General features: G+C 36.0%; 2 protein-coding genes and 1 non-coding gene across 3 annotated transcripts in view; 1 reads left to right on the top strand and 2 right to left on the bottom strand.

The window, feature by feature from the left end:
- The window catches only part of LOC135078267 (uncharacterized), a 156,558-nt gene extending 149,398 nt beyond the window's left edge, over positions 1-7,160 (bottom strand). Inside the window, exons 1-3 of the mRNA XM_063972866.1 lie at positions 6,415-7,160; positions 5,986-6,101; positions 3,181-3,238 (exon numbers count right to left, since the gene is read on the bottom strand). Coding sequence (XP_063828936.1) covers positions 3,181-3,238; positions 5,986-6,101; positions 6,415-6,550 — 310 coding nt within the window. The 5' untranslated portion in view covers positions 6,551-7,160. The remainder of the gene's footprint in view (positions 1-3,180; positions 3,239-5,985; positions 6,102-6,414) is intronic.
- A 223-nt stretch (positions 7,161-7,383) lies between these two features.
- On the bottom strand, positions 7,384-7,455 carry Trnaq-uug (transfer RNA glutamine (anticodon UUG)). Its single transcript has one exon. It is a non-coding gene; the product is annotated as a tRNA-Gln (tRNA).
- Positions 7,456-8,736: 1,281 nt separating this feature from the next.
- LOC135078108 (mitogen-activated protein kinase kinase kinase 11-like) overlaps positions 8,737-27,380 on the top strand; it is a 50,876-nt gene continuing 32,232 nt past the window's right edge. Inside the window, exon 1 of the mRNA XM_063972684.1 lies at positions 8,737-9,735. Within this exon, the coding sequence (XP_063828754.1) occupies positions 9,060-9,735 (676 nt within the window). The 5' untranslated portion in view covers positions 8,737-9,059. The remainder of the gene's footprint in view (positions 9,736-27,380) is intronic.

Raw genomic sequence — 27,380 nt, 5'->3', positions numbered from 1 at the left:
TTCATAGTCGTATCTCTTGACGGTGTAACCAACACGACTTGTCTTTTGAAAAAATCAAATTCTGATTTAATCTGATGCGGATAATTATGATAACTAAAAAACATTAGTTATGTATTTTTAAAAACTAAAATGAACTAGAAGTGACTAGCAAAGGTTACCTACTACTTTGTAGAGTTCTGTCTCTAGAGTCCCAAACTAGGGATCAGAAATGGAACATCAGAAATCTAAGTAGGTATAAAAATTAGTTACTGATATTGATGGAAAAGCCTGAACGTAGCAACACTGCCAGAATATAACCTCAAAGGCTGCCATGTCCATGAAGCTACAGATAAAAATGGAGGCCACACTCCGAATACCTACTTGAAGCACAAACTATGTATCACTATCTCGCTCTCTGTGGGCAGACTCGCTCTTTCTAAATAAACAAAAAATATAAAATTGCTCAAATTCAATGAAACTCAATGTAAAATCTTTATTTCTTGACATAGGTATAATTAAAAATGATAAGTGTAATTACTGGTAAAACGTTTTAGGAAAAAATTACTGTAAAAAATGTGAAAAATGTTTATAGTGATCCAATGTCGGAAATCACGAAATAAACACTTACGCGTGGAATCTTATGTCACTTCCAGGACACCACGTACTACCGCAACCACGCACTACAAAATTTTGCACCAATTCTTGTGATAAAACAATGATTATTTCCTGTAAACAATCTCAAACGAAATTAACTGCTTAATAAACAAAATAGTAAACAACCGCCATGATGGGCCGGATTGGGCCGATGTTGCCACATGGTACCGATTACCCAGGAATTGGGATTGTAATTCCCTGATTCGCCAACACATTAAGCCTAAATGGCCGACAATTTTGTGATTTTTTATTTAACTAGGTAATCTTAGTTTCAAATATTAATTATTTATTTGTTTAACTTCTGATTTGGTTAGTGAATTGGCTATTTCGAAGAATTAAATAAGGAGATTTAAATAAGAAGATAGCAATACTACAGTTCACACTAAAAAGAGAGGTAGGGCCACAGAGAGCGAGATAGATATAAGTAGGTATTTGACTCAAGTTTTTGTTCCAACTTTGCCCTCCATTTTTATCTTTAGCTTCATGGCCATGTCCGAGCGAAACGTCGCGGGCGCGTTCAAACCATCCAACGTGACTCACTAGCACCTCCGACGTACTGTAACAACGTCCTAACGACAGCAAAAAATTCAATGACTCTACAACCTTGTCAAACTAACAAACATTGGTGGTTTTATAAGCGCATTTTCAATCGTGGAGTACTGTACTGAAGTACTTTTACCTCTGTTTTCACGAAAGTCGCGCCAATTTGAGCTTTCAGTAGAGTAATTTTAAAAAAAGTAGAGCCTTTATAAATATGAGCAGCTCGTTATTCTGTTACAAGTAAATGCTATAGTCTATATTCACCTTAAAGTAAGCGTCTATGGGGAAGCCACTCGGACTTGCTTGCAATACTACCGCCATAGAGACCGAAAATAAAATCTCATTTAACATCATGTAGATTTTAAATTGAACTGAAAATTTCCAAACCAATTCATCAATGTAAATTATCTCAAATATTCCCCTAAAATGTACGACAATCGCTAAATGATTTGTAACTGGAAAAGTGGAAATTCAACCTGTATGAAATTGCATTGAGCTAATTTTCCGACTAATTTAAGTTCAAATGACCAAAGTATTTCACTCTCGTAAAATTATAACGCCGTTTATTATGAAATTAAATCGCGGTCGGGAAACAACAAATGAAACGCGATTGGTAAATCGTTTGTTAACATCAAACTTGATAGTGATAATACATCAGAATATTTGTAATTAATTTACAGCCGTCCAGAATGATGAAAATTGCTGATTGATTCATATTCGCTAGCCATGGTTTGCTGACTAATTATCTATTTCTGCTGATATCCTTTAAATAATTCACATAAATAAATTGATTAATCAATTAAATTCGCGATCGAGTAACGTCATAATAGGTTTCCTATGCCATTTCATTGAGAGTCGCGTTTTGTCAGCTCAAAAAAGTACTTATCTCAATTGACTGGTGGTGTTAACAGAACCCCTACTTTAAGATTACTTTAATCTGAATATGTAAAGGTGGACCGACGACATCATAAAGGTAGGGAAGCGCTGACCGCTACCAATCGATCAACATGGAAAGCATTGGGGGAGGCCTATGTTCAGCAGTGTACGTCCTATGGCTGAAATGATGATGATGAATATGTAAAGAGCTTTAACTACTTACATAGTGGCGGGTTTTATTAAAAAAAAAAAACAATAAAATAAATCAGGATTCCGCAAAATAGGGTCAAAAGAACTGTAACTGATATGACAGTATAGAATAGATGATTGATGAAGACATGTATAAATTGCCTTAACAGACTGTACTGAGAGTAAAGCCACAGGTAAAACGAACAAGATTAACTAACAACCACTCCAATCTCCATACAATGGTGTCCATCTTAGATAGATTTCACTAGATGATAAATAACTACATTCATAATAACTTTCATCCATAAAAAGATTGGAGAAGCACTTTAGAAAAGAAACACCAATTTTAAAGTTAGTTGATATAGTAGAGTGAAAGATTTAGGATTTAGCCTCATAGTTTATAGAGAATCACCAGAAAAATTGGATTAATAGAGTCATTTCCCTTAGAGTTTATAATAAGCATTATTTTATTTTATAAGGTCTTAACTGAAACTAGATTTTAAAAGAAAGAGTTGTTATTGAGTTGTTACTCAAACGATATTTAATTTATTTAATGGGAAGAAAAACATATAGTTTTTACTAGGTATATCTGGTGCGTGAAATGCTTACCTACTCTACTAACCGAATCAGATCAAAAATGAAGGCTTTCTTCAAATTATGTTTTGAATTCTAGTAGTACACTACGACACCTTAAAAAAGTAGAGTTTTTTGAGAAATCACTTGAAATCTTATGGTTGCAAGCTTGACATGAAATTTGCGCATATTGTACACAGCAGCATCAAATAGTTCGTCGTGACACCCAAAGTGGCCAAGACAACACAACCTTATATCAATTGATAACAAAATCGTGTTGCGAACTTTTTGGCTACACAGGGTGTCACGAATTATTTGACGTTGACTGTAACAGAGTGTAAGAATAACAGTAATGCAAATATAACTTACATAGTTTAGTCTCGCTCCGCCTCTTCACCCGTAGTTTGATGACGCACGACGAGATACACTGCAACAAAAAGTACATTAGAATGTTCGTTTTCGTTCGGCTGCGAATGTACGGACGCGAACGCTACCGTTACAATCGATGACTGACAATATATTCTGCAGGGATGACAACCACTGTGAATTGGTTTAGCAGTGCATATTTCAAAGTTTGGAAAGCAATAAAATAAGTTCACGGAAAAAATTACTCCTCATTTTTACATGGTAACTAACCAATAGGAAAGTACTTATATCAAGGTGGAAAATTTTAATTGAAAAATTATTTGTGTAAATTGATATTATTACTCTTGGAATCGAATTACTATACATTTTATACGACGCTATTTAGTCCCAAACTAAAAGCTTTCTCAAAGCTTCCAGTCAGTCCAAAGCGCAAAGTATCCATACACCAAATAACCGATACAAAATAATCATTACCTAAACACTTTTTTAAGTAACATTCCAAATCTATTCTCCTTTTGGTCTTCCAAAAAATATGACAGCCCTGTCCTGTAGAGACAGCGGGAGAAAACTTTCGGGAATCATAACGCTTCTCCCAAATTGGAGTCACTGACCCATCCCCTCCGCTGATTCAATTCGATTAGATGATATCGGACTGTTGTAGTCCAATTACTAAATCCCAATTAACGTTAGTCCTTCCAAGTCCCCGGACAAATCATTCCGTCTGCTATTAGTTTATTGAGGCGCGGTGCAACGGAGACATTGGTCATTTCACAATTCGGCTATTGCTTTTCCGCCGTAGATGTGTGAGGAAAATGTAGGTAACTGTCGACAACATGGCCTGCCATATTTTTTTGTTGCATTAACTTGATTTGCCTACGACTGTAACGTGGAAAGAGACCTAAGTATTTCCTCAGTGAAGAAACTGAGCGGTGCAAGGATGCATATTATAACTGTGGAACGGTGTATAGCCGAGGAGAGCGAGGATGCGTAGCGAAATCTTCTCACCTAAACTTGCTACTACATCGCCTTTTTTTAATCTTCACATTCGTTCGTTTCAGCCAAACGACGTCCACTGCTGGACAAAGGCTTCCCCCAAGGTTTCCACAATGCACGGTCCTGCGCTGCCTGGCCAGGCTCTTCACGCGACCTTTAATCTTCACATTACCCGCTCATATCTCACAGCTTATGTATATTGTATAATTATCATTAATATCTATCTACTAGTTCCACCTGAACTAAGAGAGCTTTAAATGTATTGATTTTATCTCGTACAAATCACAACTTTGGCGGCGATAATTCCTCAGATTGAAGAGTCAGTGAATGGATAAGAATATTTATCTATAGTATAGATAAGACTTTAAAAATGTAGAGTCACTTATTGAAACCGCTTAAATTAGAATTAATGCAATAATTTCCACTTATAATATGTGTTAAAATAACCCACATAAAATCTGGTTAGTGTAGATTTCTGGCAGAAACAGACTATTATTAGGGGAAAGTAGTACGAGTTGATCCCCTGGGGTAAGATGATCTTTCGCGATTGTGCTGAAACCACTAACGTCATTTAGTTTCTTTCACTGGTAAAACATAGCTCTGGACACATCCCCGCCTCAGTCAAATCGTAATGGTGGCGTGAGCGATACATCGAATTTGACGAGAAAAAAGAAAAAATGTGTACTTCTGATCTAAAATAGGCATGACTTTGAGCTTATGTTACTTTTATTCAAACAATGTTAAATGTAATTACTGTTGTCGTTAGGCTTTCTATTATGTTTAATTTTAATATTTTGGCCATAAAAACTTAGCCGCGTACTTGTAGATTATTTTAGCAAATATTTAACAAAAAGTGGGACTTGGGTCAAGATGATCCCTTCCTATATGTACGAGATGATCCCTGGGAATTAAAACAAAAAAGTCAATGGAGTAGGTAAAGGGAAGTGAAATAAAAGAAAGAGAACTTCATATAACTCACCTGAGTCTGAAGGAGATGATACTGAGTGGCTGTACTGAACAGAAAAGTTTTCAGGCGATACCAAGGGTGAAGGATGGATAAAATGTTATGCATGTGGAAAATGGGGCCATTAAGCATGTGCTGGGGTAGAGGGTGATGAAGCAGGTGAATTTATTTGTGATATATTCAACACAGCTCCAGCCAAAAAGCGTTTCAATTATTTAAACGCTTTTTAGCAGGTACTAAGAAAGAATCAGTTATTTTCGTTATTTAATTCGTAAATGTTTTTCTTTTCTAACTTTTTAACGATTTGTTCGCATAATTAGGTACTCCGAAAGGAATATAACCAGAAAAGAATAGATCATAGAACAGAATCATAGGGATCATCTTACCCCTACCTGGGGGATCATCTTACCCACAGGGGTGTACAAGATGATCACTTTGTAAGGTTTTGCAAAAAATGAAATATTTTAATGAAACCTCAATTCATTTCTGGTTTTGAGTATAAGGAAAGTTGGATAGATAAATATACTAGTAGTAATCGTCTTTATTTTTGGTTTACCTTGAAAAATATGTATTTTACAGCGATTCCCGCTTAAGGGGATCATCTCGTACTACTTTCCCCTATTGTTAACTGACAAAATAAATTGATAACGTATTTAGGTATTGATTACTGCTCTACCAAGTACCAACTGTAAGTTCTCTACTTAGATAGGTACCTACCACAGCTAGTACCGTGGTTTATGTCATAGTCTACCTATGTTTATGTGCACTTTGGGTTAAGACTGATGGGCAAACAAATTCAGCCTCGTAAAAACTGAAAATTACTAGTAATTACTTGTAAAAGTTATACTAACCTCATGAATATGGCCCAGGACTTCAGCCCTGGTCATATCCTCCAGCCTGGTTTCATTCACGTCCATGATTTCGTCTGCCAGTTCCAGATTGTCCCAATTGCCTGCAGATGGTGACCCTAAAAAATAAGAAATACTTATATACATATAAAAAGAATGCTCTCTCCCTCTATCTATTTTTGAGAAATACGTCATGTCAGGCGAAAATCTTCTCTGAGATAGAACAAAATTGAAAAAGTTACATAAATGAAAATCGTGACAGAATCGGCATTACGATTAATTTATAGAACTCTACATTTGCAATTTTTTAAGCTTTATATTCTATCTTGAACCAGATTTCGAGAGGGACGTGTCGAGGTTAGAACTCTGATTTAGATGGCTATCTGAAACTGAATTACTGAATAATTAATTAATAATTTAAACACCACTTACCGTACAATTTTACTTTATTATCCTTCGTCTGTACCACTATAATAACATATCCTTCCAAGTCTACGGATTTACATTTCACTGTTGTCATTTTGTCGATCGCGTTAATTTGCGTAGTCGGAGCGTTGAACGTGTTCATTTTTATTATTTTTCTATGTACCTTATCTTCTACAGAGTATTATCTAAACACTGAACCAGCTAAGAAAAAATACTTATTGAACGTAATTCACACGATGTGACTCCATTTTTCTTCACTCCTGGCCAGCGTTTTCGCCAGCACCACTTTAGGCAAAACTTATCCTTCAAGATACTACTAAATCGGAACATTTTGTACACCAAACCACTCATAATCTGGAAACTAACCCGGTGAAAATAAATCTGCCATCATTCCTTCCACTCGAACACGCCAGAAACGAAAATACGAAAAGACATCTGATTAAATTCTTATCACAATTTGTTGAGGTCCTTACAGTATTTTGTAGTTTTGTATGGTTTCATTTAAGCGTATTTTGGAAGTATTCATGGATTTTCATAAGGTTTTTTCACTGCATGTCACATTTTTATGCTGTTTAATATTCGCGCGGTGGGTTTTCACTGTTTTTCGTTGGTACGGTGGTTTTTCAGCTTGTTTTATTTATTGTGCTTGTCGCCCGAGCTTTTGGTGTGATATTTTGCTTTATTAAACTACTGTTTAAGGCGTTTTAAGCGTGTTTTGAAAATTGTAAACGGGTCCCACGTCCGCGGGCTGGGTGTTCGCCGCGAATGGATACGACCATCCCATTTTCGCGCGATCAATAATGCTCCCTACCCAGCTTCCCTTCAGACTCCCACAGAGTAAGCTCGCGCTCACGATAACATTTTGAAAGTTTTCTTCGTCGTTACTAGGCAAAAACGAATGATACTTTAATTTTATTACAGCGATAAATAAAAAAATGTAATTACACAAAAACTGCAAAAAAAGTTTTTTCATGTAGGTCCCACCGAGATTTGAACTCGGATCGCTGGATTCAAAGTCCAGAGTGCTAACCATTACACCATGGGACCTCTTGACTGCCTTGGTGAAATAATAGTATAGATTTTGTTTGATCTTTGATTAACAATAAAATTTATTAAATATCTATTTAATAGATGAAAATATTCTTGTAAACATTTTATTCTCCCTAAATGCAATTAAATATTGTGTATCCCGTGTCATTTATCGAAAATTAAAGCCAATCCTAAACTAGAGTACCTATGTTCATAATAATATTAAATTCTCAAACACAACACTAGATGGCAGTGTACGTGCTTGTGACTCGTAGGTCAATGTACAGAGCCGCCAACTTATTATAGATGACCCACGCTGAACTGTCCCACCAAACTCAATGACAGGGGGGCGCTACCATCGTTCAACTTTATGGTTTCCAACATGGAAAAAATCGGAACCAGCGATCTGGTATAGTTCCAAAATACTGGACTGTCCTATCGATGACATTGACAGTGGGGCGCCACCGTCAAAACCGGATCGCTGGTTCCGATTTTTGCCATGTTGGAAACCATATAGTTGAACGATGGTAGCGCCCCCCTGTCATTGAGTTTGGTGGGACAGTTCAGCGTGGGTCATCTATATTGACGGTGGCGCCCCACTGTCAATGTCATGGATATGACAGTTCAGTATTTTGGAACTATACCGACTCAACCGACTCAAGGGGGGCGCTGACTTGGTAGTCACTACTACTACTGTTTTAGAAGTGTTAATTATTTTATAAGCAGAAGGTAAGTTTATTTTCTAAAATGTGAAAAAAAAATTGACAAAATACATGAAGTACTGCTGAAGTCATTATTTTAGTATTTATTTACTTTATAAAATACATTTTTAGTTTCTCTTTTAGCCAACTCTCAAAATTTTTGTGGACTCTCAGTAAAATGAATTGTATTGCCCTGCCATCTCTCGGTAACAGTAGAAACTACAAACTAATGAGTGTTGCAAGCTTAAAAAATATTTCCGACATATTTTAACATTAGATAATTTGTTTCTCAAGTTATTTTGTCGATAATCAACAACCTTTTTTATGATAAGTTTATCAAAATAGCTTTAGATAAAATTTTCGTTTCTTGAGAAAAGTTACAGTCATAAAGTAACATGAAACAGATACATGTTTGATAATGTTTATAATTTAAAAGATCTGTAATATTTATTATGAAAAAATATACTTTGTTCAACTAGCATTTAATTTATAAATAAAAAACCTGTGTTTACAAAAATCTACAAAGTAATAGTAGAAATTTTTGGCTTGATTTCTTGCAACATTTAATGACAGTTTGTCACTGACTTCGCTGTCGCTGTAGTATGGTTGTCATTTCGTCCGTCTATCAGTAATTGTGATAGATGAATGGGAAATAATTAACTTTGTCGCAGCGAATATCAGTGTTGAATTAAACGAAACCCGTCGTCGTGCTCGAGCAAATAAAATAGTGAATTTTTGGTGGTGTAAACTTTGATACAACATAGCCATGATCGATGTAAGAAACAAAGATGGCGGAATAATACGGTGATCATAACCAAACGCGTTGTTGTGTAGCGTTATGTACGGTGGTGGGTGGAGGCTGCAGCAGTGTCGGGGCGCTTGAGTGAGGAGGAGAGGCGCGATGGGGGCGCGGCCGGGGTGATGCCGCCGCGGCCTGCGGCCGGCCGCGCGGCCATGGCGGCCGAGGATGAACGCCCGCCGTTCGCTCTATTTACCGCTGTCTACGACTACGTCGCACAGGGAGAGGACGAGCTCTCCCTCCGGCGCGGTGAGATCGTCGAGGTCCTCTCCAAAGACGCGAACATATCCGGCGACGAGGGCTGGTGGACGGGCAAAATAGGTGATCGCGTCGGTATATTCCCCGCGGTGTACGTTACCGAGGAGGATCCGCTGGCTGTGGAGCCCCCGCGAGTGTCGTTCAGTGAATTAAAGTTGGAGGAAGTGATCGGAGTGGGTGGATTCGGCAAAGTTTACCGCGGTTACTGGAACGATGAGGTCGTGGCGGTCAAAGCGGCCCGACAGGACGCGAACGAAGACATCGAAGTTATAAAAGAGAGTGTGTTGCAGGAAGCTAGACTGTTCTGGGTGTTACAGCATGAAAATATAGTGTCGTTGAAGGGTGTGTGTTTGGAGGAGCCCAATTTGTGTTTGGTGATGGAGTATGCCCGAGGTGGACCATTAAACCGAGTGTTGTCAGGGCGCAAGATTCGCCCCGGCATCCTTGTGGACTGGGCCATCCAAGTGGCACAAGGCATGGCATACTTACATGTTGGTGCCCCCATGTCACTCATACATCGGGACCTGAAAAGTTCTAATGGTAAGTTACTTTATTGGAATCACTTTATGAAGCATGCTATAAACATTTACCTACCTAAGAATAATCTATTTGTGTCTGCCGAGTTCAACTTTTTCTCTTATTGATTGTGTAAAATCCTATTAGAATTTGATTAGTCTATGAGTTTTAATGATGATATTTTTTAGTTTTTATCACTGTTTGCTATCCTAGAAGTTGAATACAAACAAGCTTTAACAAAATAATAAACTCTTTTTTTATATTAGGTACATATCTGTCGGAATCCCAACCCATTGAGTTAGTTGTCAGGCATATTTATTTATTTAAATTTAAATACTTCTTCGGACTCATGTCATGGGCTCTGCACAACCTTACGCGCCACTAGCATTATGAAATTGACTGCTTGTTTCTCACTGCCAGTCTGACTGGACTGATACTACTGTAAACATCTTCATGTTTATTTATTGTACTTATTTAATATTTTTAGCTCTAAATATTACTCCATTAATCATACTTGTTGTGCAATGCTAAATAAAAGAGATTTCATAATTATAAAGTCAAACCTAGTGTTGATAGAAAACTTTTTAATTACGTGCTTTACGATGCTTATTTAGTTTAAGCTTTTTGTGTGTTCTTTATAAATTCCGCAATAGGGCGAAGGCCTCCCTGATTCTTCTCAGTTCATTGCAATTCTGGACTCACTACAGTATGTCCAATCACCCTGCAACCTCTCACAAAGTCTGCTTCTTTAGAACTTGTTTTGGTTAGAATGATAGACCTGCAGTAATCCCACAAGTATTTGGGATTTATGATGTCAGGTATTTTTTGCAGGACCTTCTGTAAGACTTTTTGGTCGGAGTACTGTACTGAACTACTCAATTTTCTAAATTCTCATATTATATTCTGTTGTGTTGTATTGGTAATATTGTTTGTTCATATAATTATGACGTATATTCAAAACTATTCAAAGGTACACAAGCGGATGGATATGAGGAACATGTCAAAATTAAAATTGTTACTAATATCCATTTAAAAACTTGTATGTATAATTTTTGTGTGTGTGTATAATGTCTACAATACATAGAAAAATACAGTAGACTGTATTATTATTTTAATAATTTATTCCATGTAAGATTACACACATTTTTTGAATAATTTACTTCTCACACATCTGATTAAGAGTTAATCAACCAATTTAACATCACCATTGTGCTCATAAGTTTATTGTCAATATGATGGGTTCTGTATGTGGGTGTTACAATAACAAAAAAGTTGTGTGGGCAGAACAATATCTTGCGTAAAGGCTATCTATTTGAAATTTTGCACATAGTACAAAAGATTGACCTACTTTGCACACACAGCACTCAAAAGTTTGCTGTCCTAATGATTTATTATTGCATTTATTTGTTGTTATAATCTTGATTTTTGTTTGTGTAATTTTGAATTTTTGTCTATTCTTAACTATTTATAAATCAATATTACATTTTAATGACATGTCACATACCTAGGTCTAAAAAAATTTACAGAATTGGGGTCAGCCATTTAAAAATAAATTAACTAGTAAGTGTCTAATTGGATATGTTTGGTTAAGTAATAAGATAGTATTTTTTGAGTGTAGGTAGGTATTTAATCTATCATTCCATAAATTGTGTAATTCCATTAAAGCAATACATCAAATTACACAATTTTGTTGCAATATGGCACCTACTACTACTACTACATAAGATACAGGGCTTGATAATAATATGGCGTCGTCTGTATTTAGTATGGTTCAGTCAGTCTAATATCAAGTGACTTGACTTATCATCCTATGTCCCCTAGATGAGACAGAGGGCGTCCACAACAGTCAGGGCCGTCTTTAACCTACTAGGGGCCCTGGGCACTTAAGGATCAAGGGGGGCCCTTATCATCTGGAAAAAGTTCTTTTGAGCAGACGAGGGCCCTCTCGATCGCGGGGCCCTGGGCACGTGCCCAAAGTGCCCAGTGGGAAGAGGGGCCTGACAACAGTCCTCCATCAGTCACCACAATATCAAGTACCTACTTCTAGTAAAATAATGGCGATCAAGTAAGTCATTCTTGACGGTATGACTAGCAGGAGTTGCAGCCGAGCCGTACGTTCGGCATTGAAATGATCGAAATCATATTCGTGTCCTGTATCTTTTAAACAGGATAATAATGATCCTTTTTCCAATCCAGGGTTTAAGATTAACGAATTTCGTTTAACCTTTAACTATGGACGTCGGGTCTCAGAGGCCCACCCCCCTTTTCAATTTCTCGGTTTAAATACCTTCCCACCACGTGCTACTCTCGACCATCTCAGTAGCTTCAGTTTTAACTGTGTTAGGACCGAGGAGGCATAAAATCGCGTCTTTCGGCACTTATTACGTGAGTAATAACCATCCAAACTTTTATCGGGGTCTGGGAGACCCGATGACTATAATTTCCATACAAACATACTTGTATGGATGTGACTTGTCAACTATAATTTTTTTATAGTATATCATTATAATATGTTGTAAATTGTTTTAGTTTAAGAATACATAATGGTAGAAAGTATCTGAGTACATCAGCTATATTATTAGCCCAACTATCTAAGTAAGATTCCAGAAGTAAGGTTTTACTTGTAGACGATCCTTCTTTTGAGTTTAGATGTCTTAGAAGGTACTATTGCTGCAGATTCCGATTCTGAATGGTGTATATTTTGCCTATCAAAGCTCTCAAAGAAAGATGACACATGCCTGTAGAGATAATTTGTCTTTAGTGTTCTAGGCCACTGTTTATAATTTTTGTAAGTTTAACCCTTGTCAAAATCTTTATTTTATGTCTTTCAGAAATTCTGTTTATGTTTTTATGTTACACGGTTATTAATTAGCAAGGAAAAAAATATTAGTTTGATTTATTATTAATCGACTGTAATTAAGGAGCCTATATGTGATGCTAAGTCAATTAACACTGAAAAATGTCTATGTTTTTTAAATTTGCCAAAAAATAATTAAATAATGATTAAAAATTGATTACATTTACTACTAGATCCTTTATTAATAGTTATTAGATATATATCAACTCTTTGATAAATTCAAATTGGTTCAGATATGAAATTATGAAGAATTTTAGATAGGGGTCTGTGAGACCCGACGTCCATGGGAGTGTGATTATTTTTTCACGACTATAGTTAAAGGTTAAATAGCAACTTTAGTGACTATGTGATGCAATGTTTTAAACTTGTATTCTTCCTCAATAACATTCTCTCAGATTAATCGTCGTGCCCGTATTTAAATGATGGGTGGTCTCGTCTCCGACCGTCACAGTTGGTTAAACCGATAGGTATCACCATCTTTGATGATCCAACGACCGGTTCATGATGCTGTATTAATTTAATTAAAGTTAATTGCAAAGATCCAAGTCGTGTCGAGATATTCGTGCTCAAAGCGAATGTGGGTTTGCGGATACTCACTTATTCCACTTGTACTATTGTTCAGCTTCCATCTTTTTTCTGATTAAGCATCTTCAGAGAACAGGAAAGGAATTCATAGGAATAATATTCTTAATAATTCATTTACCAAATGAACTAAATAAAGTAGGTAACCAGTCATAACCACCGCGTCTATGAATTCAGCTTGTTTAGGACAATCATTAAAATACCATATAATATTTTACGCATTTTTGCTACGAATGTTAGCAATTATTAAGGTAGTGAGCCCTAAATTCTTATGTAGGAAGAATTTAAGATATTCCAATCTGCTTGTCGTAGAGGCATCAACGACATCTTGCTCGTTTTGGTAACGTTGACATTCTGAAAGCATTCTCCACATAGTGGATATGAAATCTAGAGAACTTATTATTTCTAAGTAAGATTAATTAAGTTAATGCAGTAAGGTTTAAATTTGCACAGTTTTATGGGGCTGTAAAACCGACCTGCCACCCGAGACTAGCCTTTGTTCTGCGCACGCGCTGCTATTGACACGCACGCGTCAACCGTGTTATTGTAACATGTGGATTGAATGGATCTTGAAATTAAAACTGGAGTACCCAATGGTAAACACTTCAAGACTTGTGGAAAAGATTTTCTGACAATAAACAAGTCTCCGGTGGCATTTTAAACTTTGTAGAAATAGAATATTTCAAATCAATTACCTTGCACTACAAAACGATTTTATTTTATTTTATCTTAGTTTGAACTTTGATGCCTACTGGCTCTTATTTTATTTCTTTTAATTTTATAATATGATAATTTAATTTAAAAATAGCCCTTTTCACCGTCTTTGCATTTGTCATGCATCAAATCGAGCATCCATAACAAAAAAGATTACCTTCAGCGATACCTACTTCAGTCCGGCACGGAACTGCGTCACGGATAAATATTTTACGTCATTACACGACAGTAACTGCATTGAATATGTATTTTGAACTAGCTCTAAATTAATCAACAGGGTTCATGACAGACTCAAACGTAGGACTAAAATTAGGGTTGCTTATTAATTTATTATATTCGTGTTTTTTAAACCATAATTAGTGATAACGTCTAATCGCGAATACGAGGTCACAGAGCGATCCGATCAGATGTTCACCGGGTGGGTACCCCACCTTTTCATGTCACATAACATTAAACAGCTGTTGCTCGTAAATGTCGACGCATTGTCCACGAACATTCGCCAACGAACCTAAGTTCACTTTATTTTGTAGTAAAAATGTTAACACAATATATGTCCTGTGATATGTCTCTGATTAATTTAGACTCTTATCAGGTCTCTTAAGCAAGGTCAAAAAGACGTCAATCTCAAAATCATCTTATCCCATTGATTATAATTATCTTATATGATTTGTCTATGTCTGAAATATCCAGTACCTTGAAATGTAAGAGTATTATTTTGTCATATGTGTTGCCGATCAATATCTTGAACTCCAAGTAGAACTAGAAATCGAAGCTGTCAGCCACTTTATCAACAGCTGTCATTTCTGCATAAAACTTTCTCCTGTGGTATTATTATCCTTGAAACTAGAGAATTTCCCTTCAAACAAGTATTTTACATAATACAAGTAAAAAGGGTTCCCCTTGTGTAACTCTTGCATAAAATGTTAAAGCTAAAAAAAACAATCGCTGCCGAGCTGAAGGGCCGTGGGAAAAATCAACATTTCCCAGTACTGTGTTGTTTTTTCTCGGAAACAATACATCATGTTTTTATTTTATAGCTATTGTAGATGGATCTTGAGCGGTTTGTAAAAAATTCAATGGTCGGTCAATGTCAGAATTTTGTATGCGCAAATATGTTATTTTCTTGTTTTAAATCATTAAAGTGCATGACATTATTCGATTGTTTACTCTCCGGTTTCAACAAATTGTATGTTAAAACTGAAAATATCTAGATGTTACGTCACACCTATCGCCCTATGCATATGAATTAATAAACATTACGCAAAACTCGCAGGGCTTGTATTGATATCGTCGCATAATTACAGTTATCGCTGCGCTTGGTAAATGGCTCGGTTTATATGAATTTGAACGGCTGATTGCGGGTAAAACCCAGCTCACCGTACGAACGGTCAATACGATCGAATAATGGCGTTAGACTGGTTGTCTCTAACCGCAGTATAATGAGAACACGTATGCAACGTGTGTGAAGTGCTGTTTCCCTGATACCTAACCTTGAAGACAGGTTCAATCTATTTAAATTTTACGATGGATAGAAATCAATCAATACATAAATGATCAATCCTACACTACATTCATGAGTCCTATGCACTCACGTATTACCCGGTAAAGCCACGAAAACGAAGATACCTAAGATTATAGTTATCCCGAAAAACCATTAAAGTTTGGTGATATCCTTAGATAATTTCAAGAACAAGTCAATTACAAGCTGTATCGATAACCTGAAGAAAGTTCAGACAATGATGGCTTTAAAGATTAAAACCAGTGCCAGACTTCTTGAAAGTTGATTTTCGTTAAACGTTGTCTTGTCGTCAAACGACGTGACTTGGCTGGAGACCGTTATTTTTAATAGCCTTACCGCAACCTGTTAATTTGTTCCCACGCATCGAGTAGCATTGAATCAAAACATTAAGGCTTCGCCAATCCATTGAAATTAAAGGTTCGAGTATGAAATGTTCAACCTCGACATTTAAAGATTAGGTTCAGGTTCAGCTTGCTATCTTCCCTCGTAAATACTCAATTAAATTGATTTGTTTGTAAAGCGTTTTGAGTATTTGAGACCAAGTTCAATTAAACCTACATTTCGTATCTTGTCGTAATTATTTATTTCCCAGATGATTGGCAGATGTGGAACGTCGCGACAACCAGTGTTAGTACCGTGAGATTATTTGATTTGAAACTTAATCGGATTACTGGTTACCATACTTGAAACTTGCTTTTACCTGCGACTAGATTCCCGTCCATTGGACCCACTTTTTAGTATTTCCCCCTCATAAAAAATCGTTTTCACGATGTTACCAAGGCCAATATTATTGTATTGATTGTTATTTACATAGATTGTGTCATGGATTTAAAAAAGAACACAAGTCCTTCCTGTTTGTTAATCATTTAAGTTTAAATCCTACTTAATCAACACCGGATGAGAAACTTAACTAATATCCAAACATACGTTTGATGAGCTCAATTCTAATAAATGCACTTTTGTTATTAAGTGACTCACGCAGAAAGTGATGTTTTCTTCAATAAGATATGAATCACAGTTCATAGATTTATTGGATTATGTAATAGTTAAAGATCTGCTTTTCTTGGATTTCTATTTTAACAAGTTTGTTTACTTTGTTAATGTAATCGCACTTTTTGTGTCGTTTAATTTTATGTCCGTTTTTTATCCGTTCGAACTCACAGTATCAATTATCCAGTTTGTATCCGCCTTGATATGATGCAAGACAGACCTGCATGTTTATTTTTAAAGCGAAAAGATAAGCGTTGCTCAATGATAGTAAACTGCTTAACTGTGCCTAGTAAATTGCGACTAAAATTAGCTTTTCCGAGAATATTTATTTCATCATCATTACCACCAAAACACAGATATAGATATACATAGATAACGCAAGTAACACGATCTGTATTAAAACCAAGCGTGCCGACTTTTTAATACCTACTGTGACGTCACAGCCAACATTTAGTGACGGGAAATCGTAATCGATTCAAAGATGCCGATGCCGCCGTTGCCCCAACGCACCGCTACGATCACAGAAATGGCATCGATTATCTGACAGACGAATGAGATACACAGACGAATGAGATATACAGACGAATGATATTAAACGGAATGTTGAAATAGATAATATTTTCATTGAATTTTAAATAAAAATGTATCTATAATTCTAAAACAGATTGCTTATTATAATACATCGTTGCTGCGCGGGCATTTTTCGAGCCGCCAGTGTTGTCACACATAATTAATTTTTTTGTATCATTAATTTCATCCTGTTTAAGTTTATTTTGAGACAAAGTCACATGTAGTTTTCTTTTAAAAAACACAATTAAATAACTACAAAAGGCTAATTTTAGACACGATCCGATAAACGATATGGATAAATTTTGTATTATTATTCAATTTTCTTCCATAAACTTTGAATTTTTGACGAATTTCAATATGTAACTACTACATGTGATATACCATTACGATATAGAAAGAAGAGAAGCTAGAGATGTTTATCACCTTCATTTTTTTTTTAAATCGACTTCTAAGTTGAATTTTTTATCGTGGTTTGTACTTTTGTTAAACTTTGGCGGCTCGTAACTAGCTATTCAATCATTATTTGGATCTAAAATTTATTTTATTTGACTAAAGACATATTCGATATTAATATCGAATAAAAAAAGCGGTTGAAAATACGCGAGAAAAAAAAATTAAGCAGTTTTCAGGTCAAATTTGGGAAAAAAATTAATAAAAACAAAATATCAATAAAAAAAATAAGTGGCTCACTTAGGGTCAAATGGGCGAACTCGTATTCTTAAAATGACCTTACATATACACCCACGAAGTTTGTCTAACCTTCCGCCAAACACCCTGTATATAGACAGACAGAGTTACTTTCGCATTTATAATATCAATACCTATAATATATTATATATGTATACAGGGTGCTAACACCCTGTATACATATATAATATATTATAGCTAAGTACCATTTACTAAGTAAATGGGTATATGAGCCGACACTAGCCCATGTTAACATGGTCATATAAATGGTATGGTGAAGTCAGAAATTTGATGTCATCCTTTAATTTTTTTTTAATTTTCATACAAAATAAATTTTATTAAATCCGATTTGTATGAAAATTAAAATAATTAAAATGAAGATATCAATTTTCTGACTTCACCATACCATTTATATGACAATGTTAATATGGGCTAGTGTCGGCTCATATACCCATTTACCTAACACCCTGTATATGTATAATATTATATGTATCCTAATCCTAACTATATCCTAACTTTATATAATATGTATATTATATATATAATAATATATTATTCATATGTAATAATATTATAAATGCGAAAGCAACTGTCTGTCTGTTAATCTTTTACGCCAAAACTACTGAACGGATTTGTATGAAATTTGGTATACTGATGGTCTATACCTTGAGAAAGGACATAGGCTACTTTTTATTGCGAAAATTCCACGCGGACGAAGTCGCGAGTAACAGCTAGTATTTTATACGTTATTAATAAAAATATTGTTACTCATCAAACCTATTCACTAACCTCATCATCATTGTCAATCCGTTTTAATATATGTATAGTGGGGCATGCCGTTTTTTTTAACAATCTCTTCTTTTTTGAAGGGTTAATAAAACAGGTACTTTCAAAATGAATTGAACAAATGGTACTATGTTTAGTCGGAAACCAGTCTTTCCGTCCCGTAGCCGCCATCCATTTTTCTTTTAATATTGCATCTTGGGAAACTAGGAAAAAAAGACATATAAATACTACAAAATATACACATTAATTAGAATATTTATTTATAGAGAGTTATTTTTTAATAATAATTAGTATCATTCGTCTGTCCGATATCGATAAGAATCGATTATTGATTAAAGTAGTAGAACGAACAACACTAGTAGCAAAATTTGACAGACGAATGAGAAGTTGCGTGTACAACGAAGTCGAAGCGATGCGCGACAGTGGCGCTTGTCCGTTATACATCGCCTCTTAACACATAACGTCAGATCAAATGCTCAAAACAAACCCGGCAATGTATCGTAAAAAATTTTTTGAATGGTAAGTTATAGATTTTTAGGTACATTCTTGAAACCACAGCTTGGAATACTTAAAAAAATGTTTTAAAATGAATTAACACTTAATATAATATTAAAATAACTTACCCGTGATAGGAAATATGTCCTTGCCTTTGGGAGCTCGAAATTTTTGGCTTATTGCAATTAATTATCACACATTGAGGCATTTTTCTAGTTTTCGCGGCCGTCCGCATGCAACAACAGACGCGCGTGGACTGTAAGCAGCGGCAGCTTATTCCGATGATTTATCGGGATCGGGACACGCGAAGTAGGTGCATTCGCGTTATCTAGGTATATCTATATCTGTGCACCAAAAGTTTGAATATTGAGTAATTCGAACGATGAAAGTTCTGGAAACATTTTTCTCAAATACCATGACGACGCACACACGCATCTAGTACAGTCTGCGCCAATAAAACTGTATCTTAGATAACTGCCACCCGAGACTAGCAAATAAAGAAACCTAATTACCTACATAAGCACCGAATGGTTTTTATTTAGCGATTTGAGTAAACTTATCTTTGATTTCAAAGTGAGTTAATGTTAAGGATACTGAGACCGTTTAAATCTGTTGTCGGTTTTTACTTTTTATCACGCTGTACTAGCAAAATTGCCAGTTTCTATCCTCGCCGACTGTAGTTTTTCAATAAACTGTTATTACTGACGTAGTGGTGTTAAGGCGATTGCCGGCATGGCGTGTCTCGGCAACCTTGGGTCTCGTGCCATGCCCGGCCCGGCACTGCACCGCAGCGCTAGCCGCGTGTGAAAATGTCACCAGAATCCAATGTGCCATTTTGACTGGCGAATGTGCTAATGCTGATCGTTTATGTAATAGTGAACCTACTTTAAATACGAAACCATTTTGCAGCTTCACCAGTACCTATCCTGGTACTGGATACTTGTGTGAAGCTGCAAAATGGTTTCGTATTTAAAGTACTATATCTAAGCAAATTTACTCAAAGAATACTGCCGTTTCAAATTGCACTGATCAGTAATTCAGTTAACCTCGGAATTTCCCATCATCAATTTCTTAATTGCGTCGAAAAGGCAAGAAAGGGGTTTTACCAAACATATTGCATGTAAATTAGACATTGTAAGTTCAAAGAGGGGACCCTGAGCTTGACGTTATGACCCAGTAAATTTTGCAGCCATTATACTTAAACTTCGTAGGTTTTATGTATTTCGTCGTCTTCTACTTTGTTATTGAAATTAAATCACCCTTGGTCTTCTGCAATGAAATAACTTAGCTATTTATCTTGAAAACCTTGCCCTAGTACCAAATTACTTACTATTAATCTCGGAACACTATCGTGTCACAACGTAAAACGTCGCGACCGATCGGAATGCGTTGTTTGTTACGATACGCACAGTGATATGCTCCTCAAATATGAGCTTTATACCTGAAGCTCAAAGTTGTAATTTCACCCACGCGTAATATTGTTTACGTTACTCAAGTGAAACCTGACGAAACATTTGAGTGCCCCTTATGGTATGTGAAAAGACCACGGATACTGGTCGAGTTGACTTATGAAATTATAGACCCAACTGGATTTATTTAGCAGGAGTTATAATATTTTGGTTGTGATTAAACCAATACATTTTTCTTGCAAAATCGCACTTAATCACATTTGCATAGATGCCGTAATGTTTTTTACCCTCGTCCAAACTTACACAATGTGTACATTTGTGTAGGTATTTTGTGCCTTGCTACAAAAACCATGGCAACACAGGACGTTGACTGTTCCAGCTGACCTACATTGTCGAACACAAACAAATGTTAAACGCCATCGGAAGTAGGTTACCGAAAATGCGGAAAATGTCGCCTACTTGCCTCGCGCCATCTATCAACACTGATGCGCAAACAGCTGTGTTTGTTTACAAGCCGTGTTAATGATCCAACGTAGCAACAGCTCGATTGGATCGTAAAACCCCGATATGGCACGTTATCAAAAATATATCACTGCGCCAAATATTGTCACAGTAAAAAGCAGTTACGCCGATTTGCACTATCTCGGCCAGAAAAGTTCATCGAGAATAATTAACTTTTTAATTTAAAGGTTAAAAACATGAAAAGATTTTTTAAGTAGTCAGACCGACTAAATTAGACTTATTTTGTAATTTTTATTGCTTTTTGTACTGCAGTAGTCCAGTCAATAAAGCATTATAGATGGAAATCCGTGGAACACAATTTTTAACTTCGGGACTTTATTTAGACTAGTTAGGAGATGAACATAGCAAAAGTCCCCGCCCTTAGCCCTTGAGCCGGCGGGGCGAGGGGGGTTTAAAGATACCACTTTTCGGTTTTTCGCTTAATTCTCGGAAACTATACGTCCTAGTGACATGACTACTATGAACCAAAAAAAGCTTATTCAATTTGCTACAGGTGAGATAGTCAAGTTTTTCTATATCTTGTATAGTTTTCGCGGCATCTGCTCTAGAAGGTCTGTAATATTGGAAATTTTATTTTTGTCTTACATGTTTCCATTGGAAGAAAATCGACTAAATCAACATTGAGGTAATATTCTAGACATGCGGGAGCATGTAAGGCCTAATTCCAGGGAGGTGACTGCACCGTGCGTATATTTAGACGAACCAATTGGATCCACTTTTGACTCCTCATCACTCAAAAAGTACTATGCATTAACACTTCAAATTTGGCTCATGTGTTGAGACTTGCAAGATAAATATCAGCTTCAAATTTCATAAATATATCTCAAACGGTTCTTTAGGTATTGACGTCTAAAAATCTACATGGCTGACCTATAAGACCAAATTCTAACCACTTCCAGATGACCTTGAAGGTTCAAATTTGGCATCCAGATAGGTAGTTGTGTAAATACAAAGGAACAAATAAAAAACCAGTAAATTTTAACATTTCACAGGTGATAGATAGATTTTAGTGTCCTAAATGTCGATTTTTGAACGTCAATACCTAAATAACCGTTTGAGGTATATTTATGAAAGAAGAACGGTCATCTGTGACCCAGGCCCGACAGAAACGAGACATACCTCAGTTTTTTTGTCATGTCTTAATTAGTAAAATTATATATTTTTTATATTCGAAATCTATGTATAACACCAAAATATTACCCTTTGTTTTTGTTCAGGCGTTATACAAAAACTAATACAAAATGCCTATCACCAAAATTGGTAAATGTATGTACCTAAATGTCTATTACAGCTGCTATGGAATGTATCTAGGTGACCTGGAGTTACAGCCGGATTATACAGGGTGGAAAGGATAAGTGATCTCACTCGATTATTTCTAAACTATATAAGATATCGAAAAACTAGTTACTGATTCTGAAAGTGCTTCACGAGCTCTTTCAAATGGTACCAAATAATAAGTTACAGATTATGGAAGCTGGTAACATAGAATTTTTGGATTTTGTAACTTCTCGTTTCCACCCTGTATAATCCGGCTATATCTCCAGGTCACCTAGATACATTCCATAGCAGCTATAATAGACATTTAGGTACATACATTTACCAATTTTGGTGATAAATAGGAATTTTGTATTAGTTTTTGTATAACGCCTGAACAAAAACAAAGAGTAATATTTTGGTGTTATACATAGATTTCGAATATAAAAAATATACAATTTAACTAATTAAGACATGAAAAAAAAACTGAGGTATGTCTCGTTTCTGTCGGGTCTGGGTTTTTTTTTGTATGGGGCGTGACCGTTCTTCTTTGAAGCTGATGTTTATCTTGCAAGTCTTAACACATGAGCCTAATTTGAAGTGTTAATGCACAGTGCTTTTTGAGTGATGAGGAGTCAAAAATGGATCCAATTGGTTCGTCTAAATATACGCACGGTGCAGTCCCCTCCCTGGAACTAGGCTTAACATGCTCCCGCATGTCTGTAATGTTTGCTCAATGTTGATTTAGTCGATTTTCTCCTGATGGGAACATGTAAGACAAAATTAAAATTTCCAGTATTACAGACCTTCTAGAGCAGATGCCGCGAAAACTATACAAGATATAGAAAAACTTGACTATCTCACCTGTGGCAAATTGAATAAGCTTTTTTTGGTTCATAGTAGCCATGTCACTAGGACGCATAGTTTCCGAGGATTAAGCGAAAAACCGAAAAGTGGTACCTTTAAACCCCCCTCTCCCCGCCGGCTCAAGGGCTAAGGGCGGGGACTTTTGCTATGTTCACCTCCTAACTAGTCTAAATAAAGTCCCGAGGTCAGAAATTGTGTTCCAGGGATTTCTCTCTACACCGTCGTTAAAGCATTCATTGACTGGACTACAGCAAATTGTTTAATTTTCGTAATTTCAATAAAAAATTACACGTTTTGAGATATTTACATTCCCTAATTATTTCCTTACTAGCATGTCTTCCTACTTTCCTGTATCCTAGATTCCTATAAATCGCTTTTACCGTTTAATTGATAACACCGAAATAATCCTAAGCAGTAGGAGCAAACCTGTATGATGATTGAAGTATCGTAAAATAACACAAAATGGTCGTGGAAAGTCTATGAGCTTCTATGGTTGATAAAGAAAGCCAGATGAAACGCGAGATTTATTACAAGAGGCACAATTAAGATAACAGAGCCACCGTACATGGCTTAATCGCGGCACTCCTCGGTCTCACTATTGGACCTTGTATTGCCTCTTAATGAGTTCGACTCTTGTTACTCGTTGCTGTAAACAGATCAAGTAATACATTTAAGAACCACAAAATTCATTTTTTGGCGAATTATTGATGTAAGAAGTTTGCTGAACATCTATATTTTCTATTGCGTGTCACCTAGCTTTATACTTGACTGTTCTTTTTAAATCAAGGTCAAGTTAGCACATTATAAGCATCATTGCCACGCATTGTCTCAATCAATAAAAATAACACCAAGAAACCTGCTTCGGTTTACCGCTTTGAATATTAGAACAGAAACATCATAGCTGAAAATAAACGAATGTAATTTTGTTATTGTGAGCTATGACATAAAAAAAAACTAATCATACGATTTAACATATCTGTAAGACGTGACTTCTAGACAAGGCCAGCTAGAGGCGCGTTCAGTGCGTTGATCTCTAGATATTCTTGTTCTATTTCTCAGTAGTACTTATGGTGCAATCAACTTTTTCTTATGCATACATATTTATTTATCTTATGACATGACATGTCATACGTATGTGTTGCGTATAAAACTTGAATGCTCTAAGGACAAAATACACATTCGTTGAAAATACATAACTAATCCATTTTCAAGCTCATCGTTAGCTAGGTTTGCAGTGTGAAAATTACGTTTGAAACGTAATTTAAATTCTGTCTGTATTCTAATAAGAAAATATTCTCGGAATCGTCAATGCTAATGACCTCGCTACACTTAAACACACGTATAGTCTGCCCCAATACAATTTGGCATTTTTGTACATTTGAGATCATGATAAAAATCTTTTGATACAGGCTAAACCTTTTTAATGTTGTCAACCCCATCTCATTTCACTTTGCAATCAGAGAAAGGTTTCATGGAATGTTGGATTTTAATGTAAAGTTCACATTAAGGGCGATGATTTTACCATCGTCGGATAACGTATATCTGAAGAATAGACTGGTCATTTTGACATATTATTAGATTACCCATACTGAAACTGTCAATATGCCAAACTTATTCTTCAGTCAAAAGTTATCCGACGATGGTAAAATCAGCCCTAAATAATTTTAATGTTAAAGTCTACTGGCGCTGGATTGTAAATGAAGATAGTAAACCTAATTGCTATTATTAAGGCACTTTCATCCTACATAAAAGTCGTAAGCTCCATTCGTATTTAAATGTTATTGCTATATTCAGTTATTGAATCGTATTCTTTGTAATTAGACCACCGCTGGACCGCTGGCGTTATCTGCTAGACCAGTCGATCCGGTTGCAGCAACTGTTATGAGGATAATATCACCAGCGCCAATGATTGAAATGAAATCACTCAGATAATGACGTGACAATAAAATAAAAAAATAATTAAACTATCCCAGATTTGTATGATCTCATTTTGAAGGAGTATCCTATCAGACTATCCTAGTCTCTCGGAACCTTTTCCCTAAAACTAGTAACACAAATAACATAAATTCGATTACCTATTGAATTAACCACACGCAGAACAAAGCCATAACAGGTTTATTGTTGCTATTGCAAATACAGTATTTTATATGTATATGACTACTAAAATTAATAGAATACGCTTAATAGCGATTAGATTACAAAATGGCTATCGTAGCGAACAGGCTTACCGGAGCATCCGAGTGGAGCCTGTTTATCAGTCTGTCACCACAGCGGCGCCGGAGCCGCACTATATTTAACCTCCCTTTTGCAGTCGGCTGGCAATAATCCGGTCAAGTTCAAGCCGGCTTTTGTACCTAATACCTATTACATTTGCGTTGGCAGACACGAAAAATTTATCTCCAGCTAGTGTCTGAAGCAATTCTTTGGAGCTACTAGTGCTGGCTCGACTCCCAAATGTTCAATAGCTATTATTTTGTCAAAACAACTAGTCAATATGACGGTAGAGACAAACTCCCGACTCTACAACGAGTCTGTATCATCCAAATAAAAACATCCAAATTACTTGTCCATTATTTTTGTATCAATGAATGTTGACATAATGAATGTTACACGTACACAGTATACATATTTTAACCTAAGTATACAAGAGTAAGTTTAGCGAATAACTAATACTACTATACCCCCTACCTAGATCTTACTGAACTGAGCATCGTCATTAAATGCCGCTGACCCGCGTCATACAACTTTTTGCGGTTTCCGTAACCTGCTATAGCTTACGATCAGCTATTATTGGTACAAGTCATTGCAGCTTACTGCAGCAATAAATAAATACGATGTAATTTTAAAGGCTTTAGTTTTCAAATGAATGAAATGCATATGATACATATTCGTTTGAAATGGAAGTGTTGCATTGAAACTAATTAATCTCATTACCGCAGAAGCCCGTGGTTGTATGTATAATAATGTCAGTAACCGACACTAGCTTTGAAGTAGGAAATAGATAGGTACTATAAGTTTACAGTAGGCTCTGCCTAACAGCCTAAAATCATCGACATCCCTAAATATCTTGAACTTCTAACCTCTAGATCGTAAGTTGGCAATTTACCACTCGTGCATGCCGTATAATAAAACCACAAAACGAATTCAGCACCACTTTATAACACTAATAAAGATCAGTCCAGTAGACGGAGTGCACTCCACTCTATGTTTGTTTATTATATTTTACAAATGGAAGCGGGCGTGGGTGGTCCCAGACTACCGAAGGCGCCGGCGCAACCGCGATACTATTGCCTTTTATTATTATGTCGCATATTTTTATAATCTCGTCGTTATGCCGGAGAAAATGTGCTATCTTTATTTATTTAATTTGGAAGCAATAGACAGCTATTGGTATTTATTATTTCGGCGCTCTAAAAACACTATTGGAGGTCACGGTGATCACGATCCGACGATGCTTTCCAAATCTGATGTTTTTCTGGGAATCCCCGAATGTAGAGCTGTGTAACAAAGTAAAACTTCGTCATAATATTTCATAAATTGGATTGAATTGATTGGATTGATCTAAACAAGAACTAAATATTTTAATTAAATACTCACCTCGTAGGATTTCTGTTTAAATTATACAAACAACATTTTGATGAAACTCGCGTTTATCCTTTTTCCTTATTTATGGATGGTTAAAACCAAATTCAGCTGTGATATTAATAATTTAAATACGCGTTGTCTGAGTTTCCGCCATAATTCCGGTTAGTCATTGTTATTTTAAAAGTTTTTTTTTTACTAATCAACAGTAATTGTCCCCTACGTAAAAGTCAAAAATACCCTGGATGGGTTGAGGACACAAAGCTAGAAAAACAACACATTGATGGGGTACTTAGTTCCCTTTTGCCACTCAAATTAATTGGTGTCTGGAGTGCGTGCCTGCGACGCGTACATTTTTAACAATAAGCCAGCCCTTGCTTTGGTACTTCGTAGTTTTGAGTTGTTGCTAAGGGAGAGGAAAAAGGAAAATCTCTATTTTTTAGGAACTCCTAAAATGTTGACTTGGACTTGCTTCGCAAAGAAGTCTTTATTATTATTTGGGAGGTTTGTGAATACCATCGAAAATAGTATATTTCCTGCACATTCATAAACTTGTGCCACACATAAAAGCTAAGAAGAATTACGAAAAAATACATTGTTTTCTTTTCATAGCTTACGTCCTGTGCTTTGCTTAGGCCCAATACTTGCATTGCATCGTTGACGTTTTAATTTATTATTTTAATGAACCAACCCAAGCAATTTCCTCTTCAATTTGTCACGAGTACCGGAAAGCCTTTATTTCACGTTCGCAGTCTAGTGCTTATCCAACGTTTGCAAACAAAAGCGACCGCAACGCATGTCTCATTAATACACCACAGGAATGCTATACTGTCGT

The sequence above is a fragment of the Ostrinia nubilalis genome, chromosome 14, assembly GCF_963855985.1.
Source record: "Ostrinia nubilalis chromosome 14, ilOstNubi1.1, whole genome shotgun sequence".
In the NCBI taxonomy this organism is placed as follows: Eukaryota; Metazoa; Arthropoda; class Insecta; order Lepidoptera; family Crambidae; genus Ostrinia; species Ostrinia nubilalis.
Note: the sequence above shows the minus strand (reverse complement) of the source record. Positions and strands in the feature narration are given on the sequence as shown.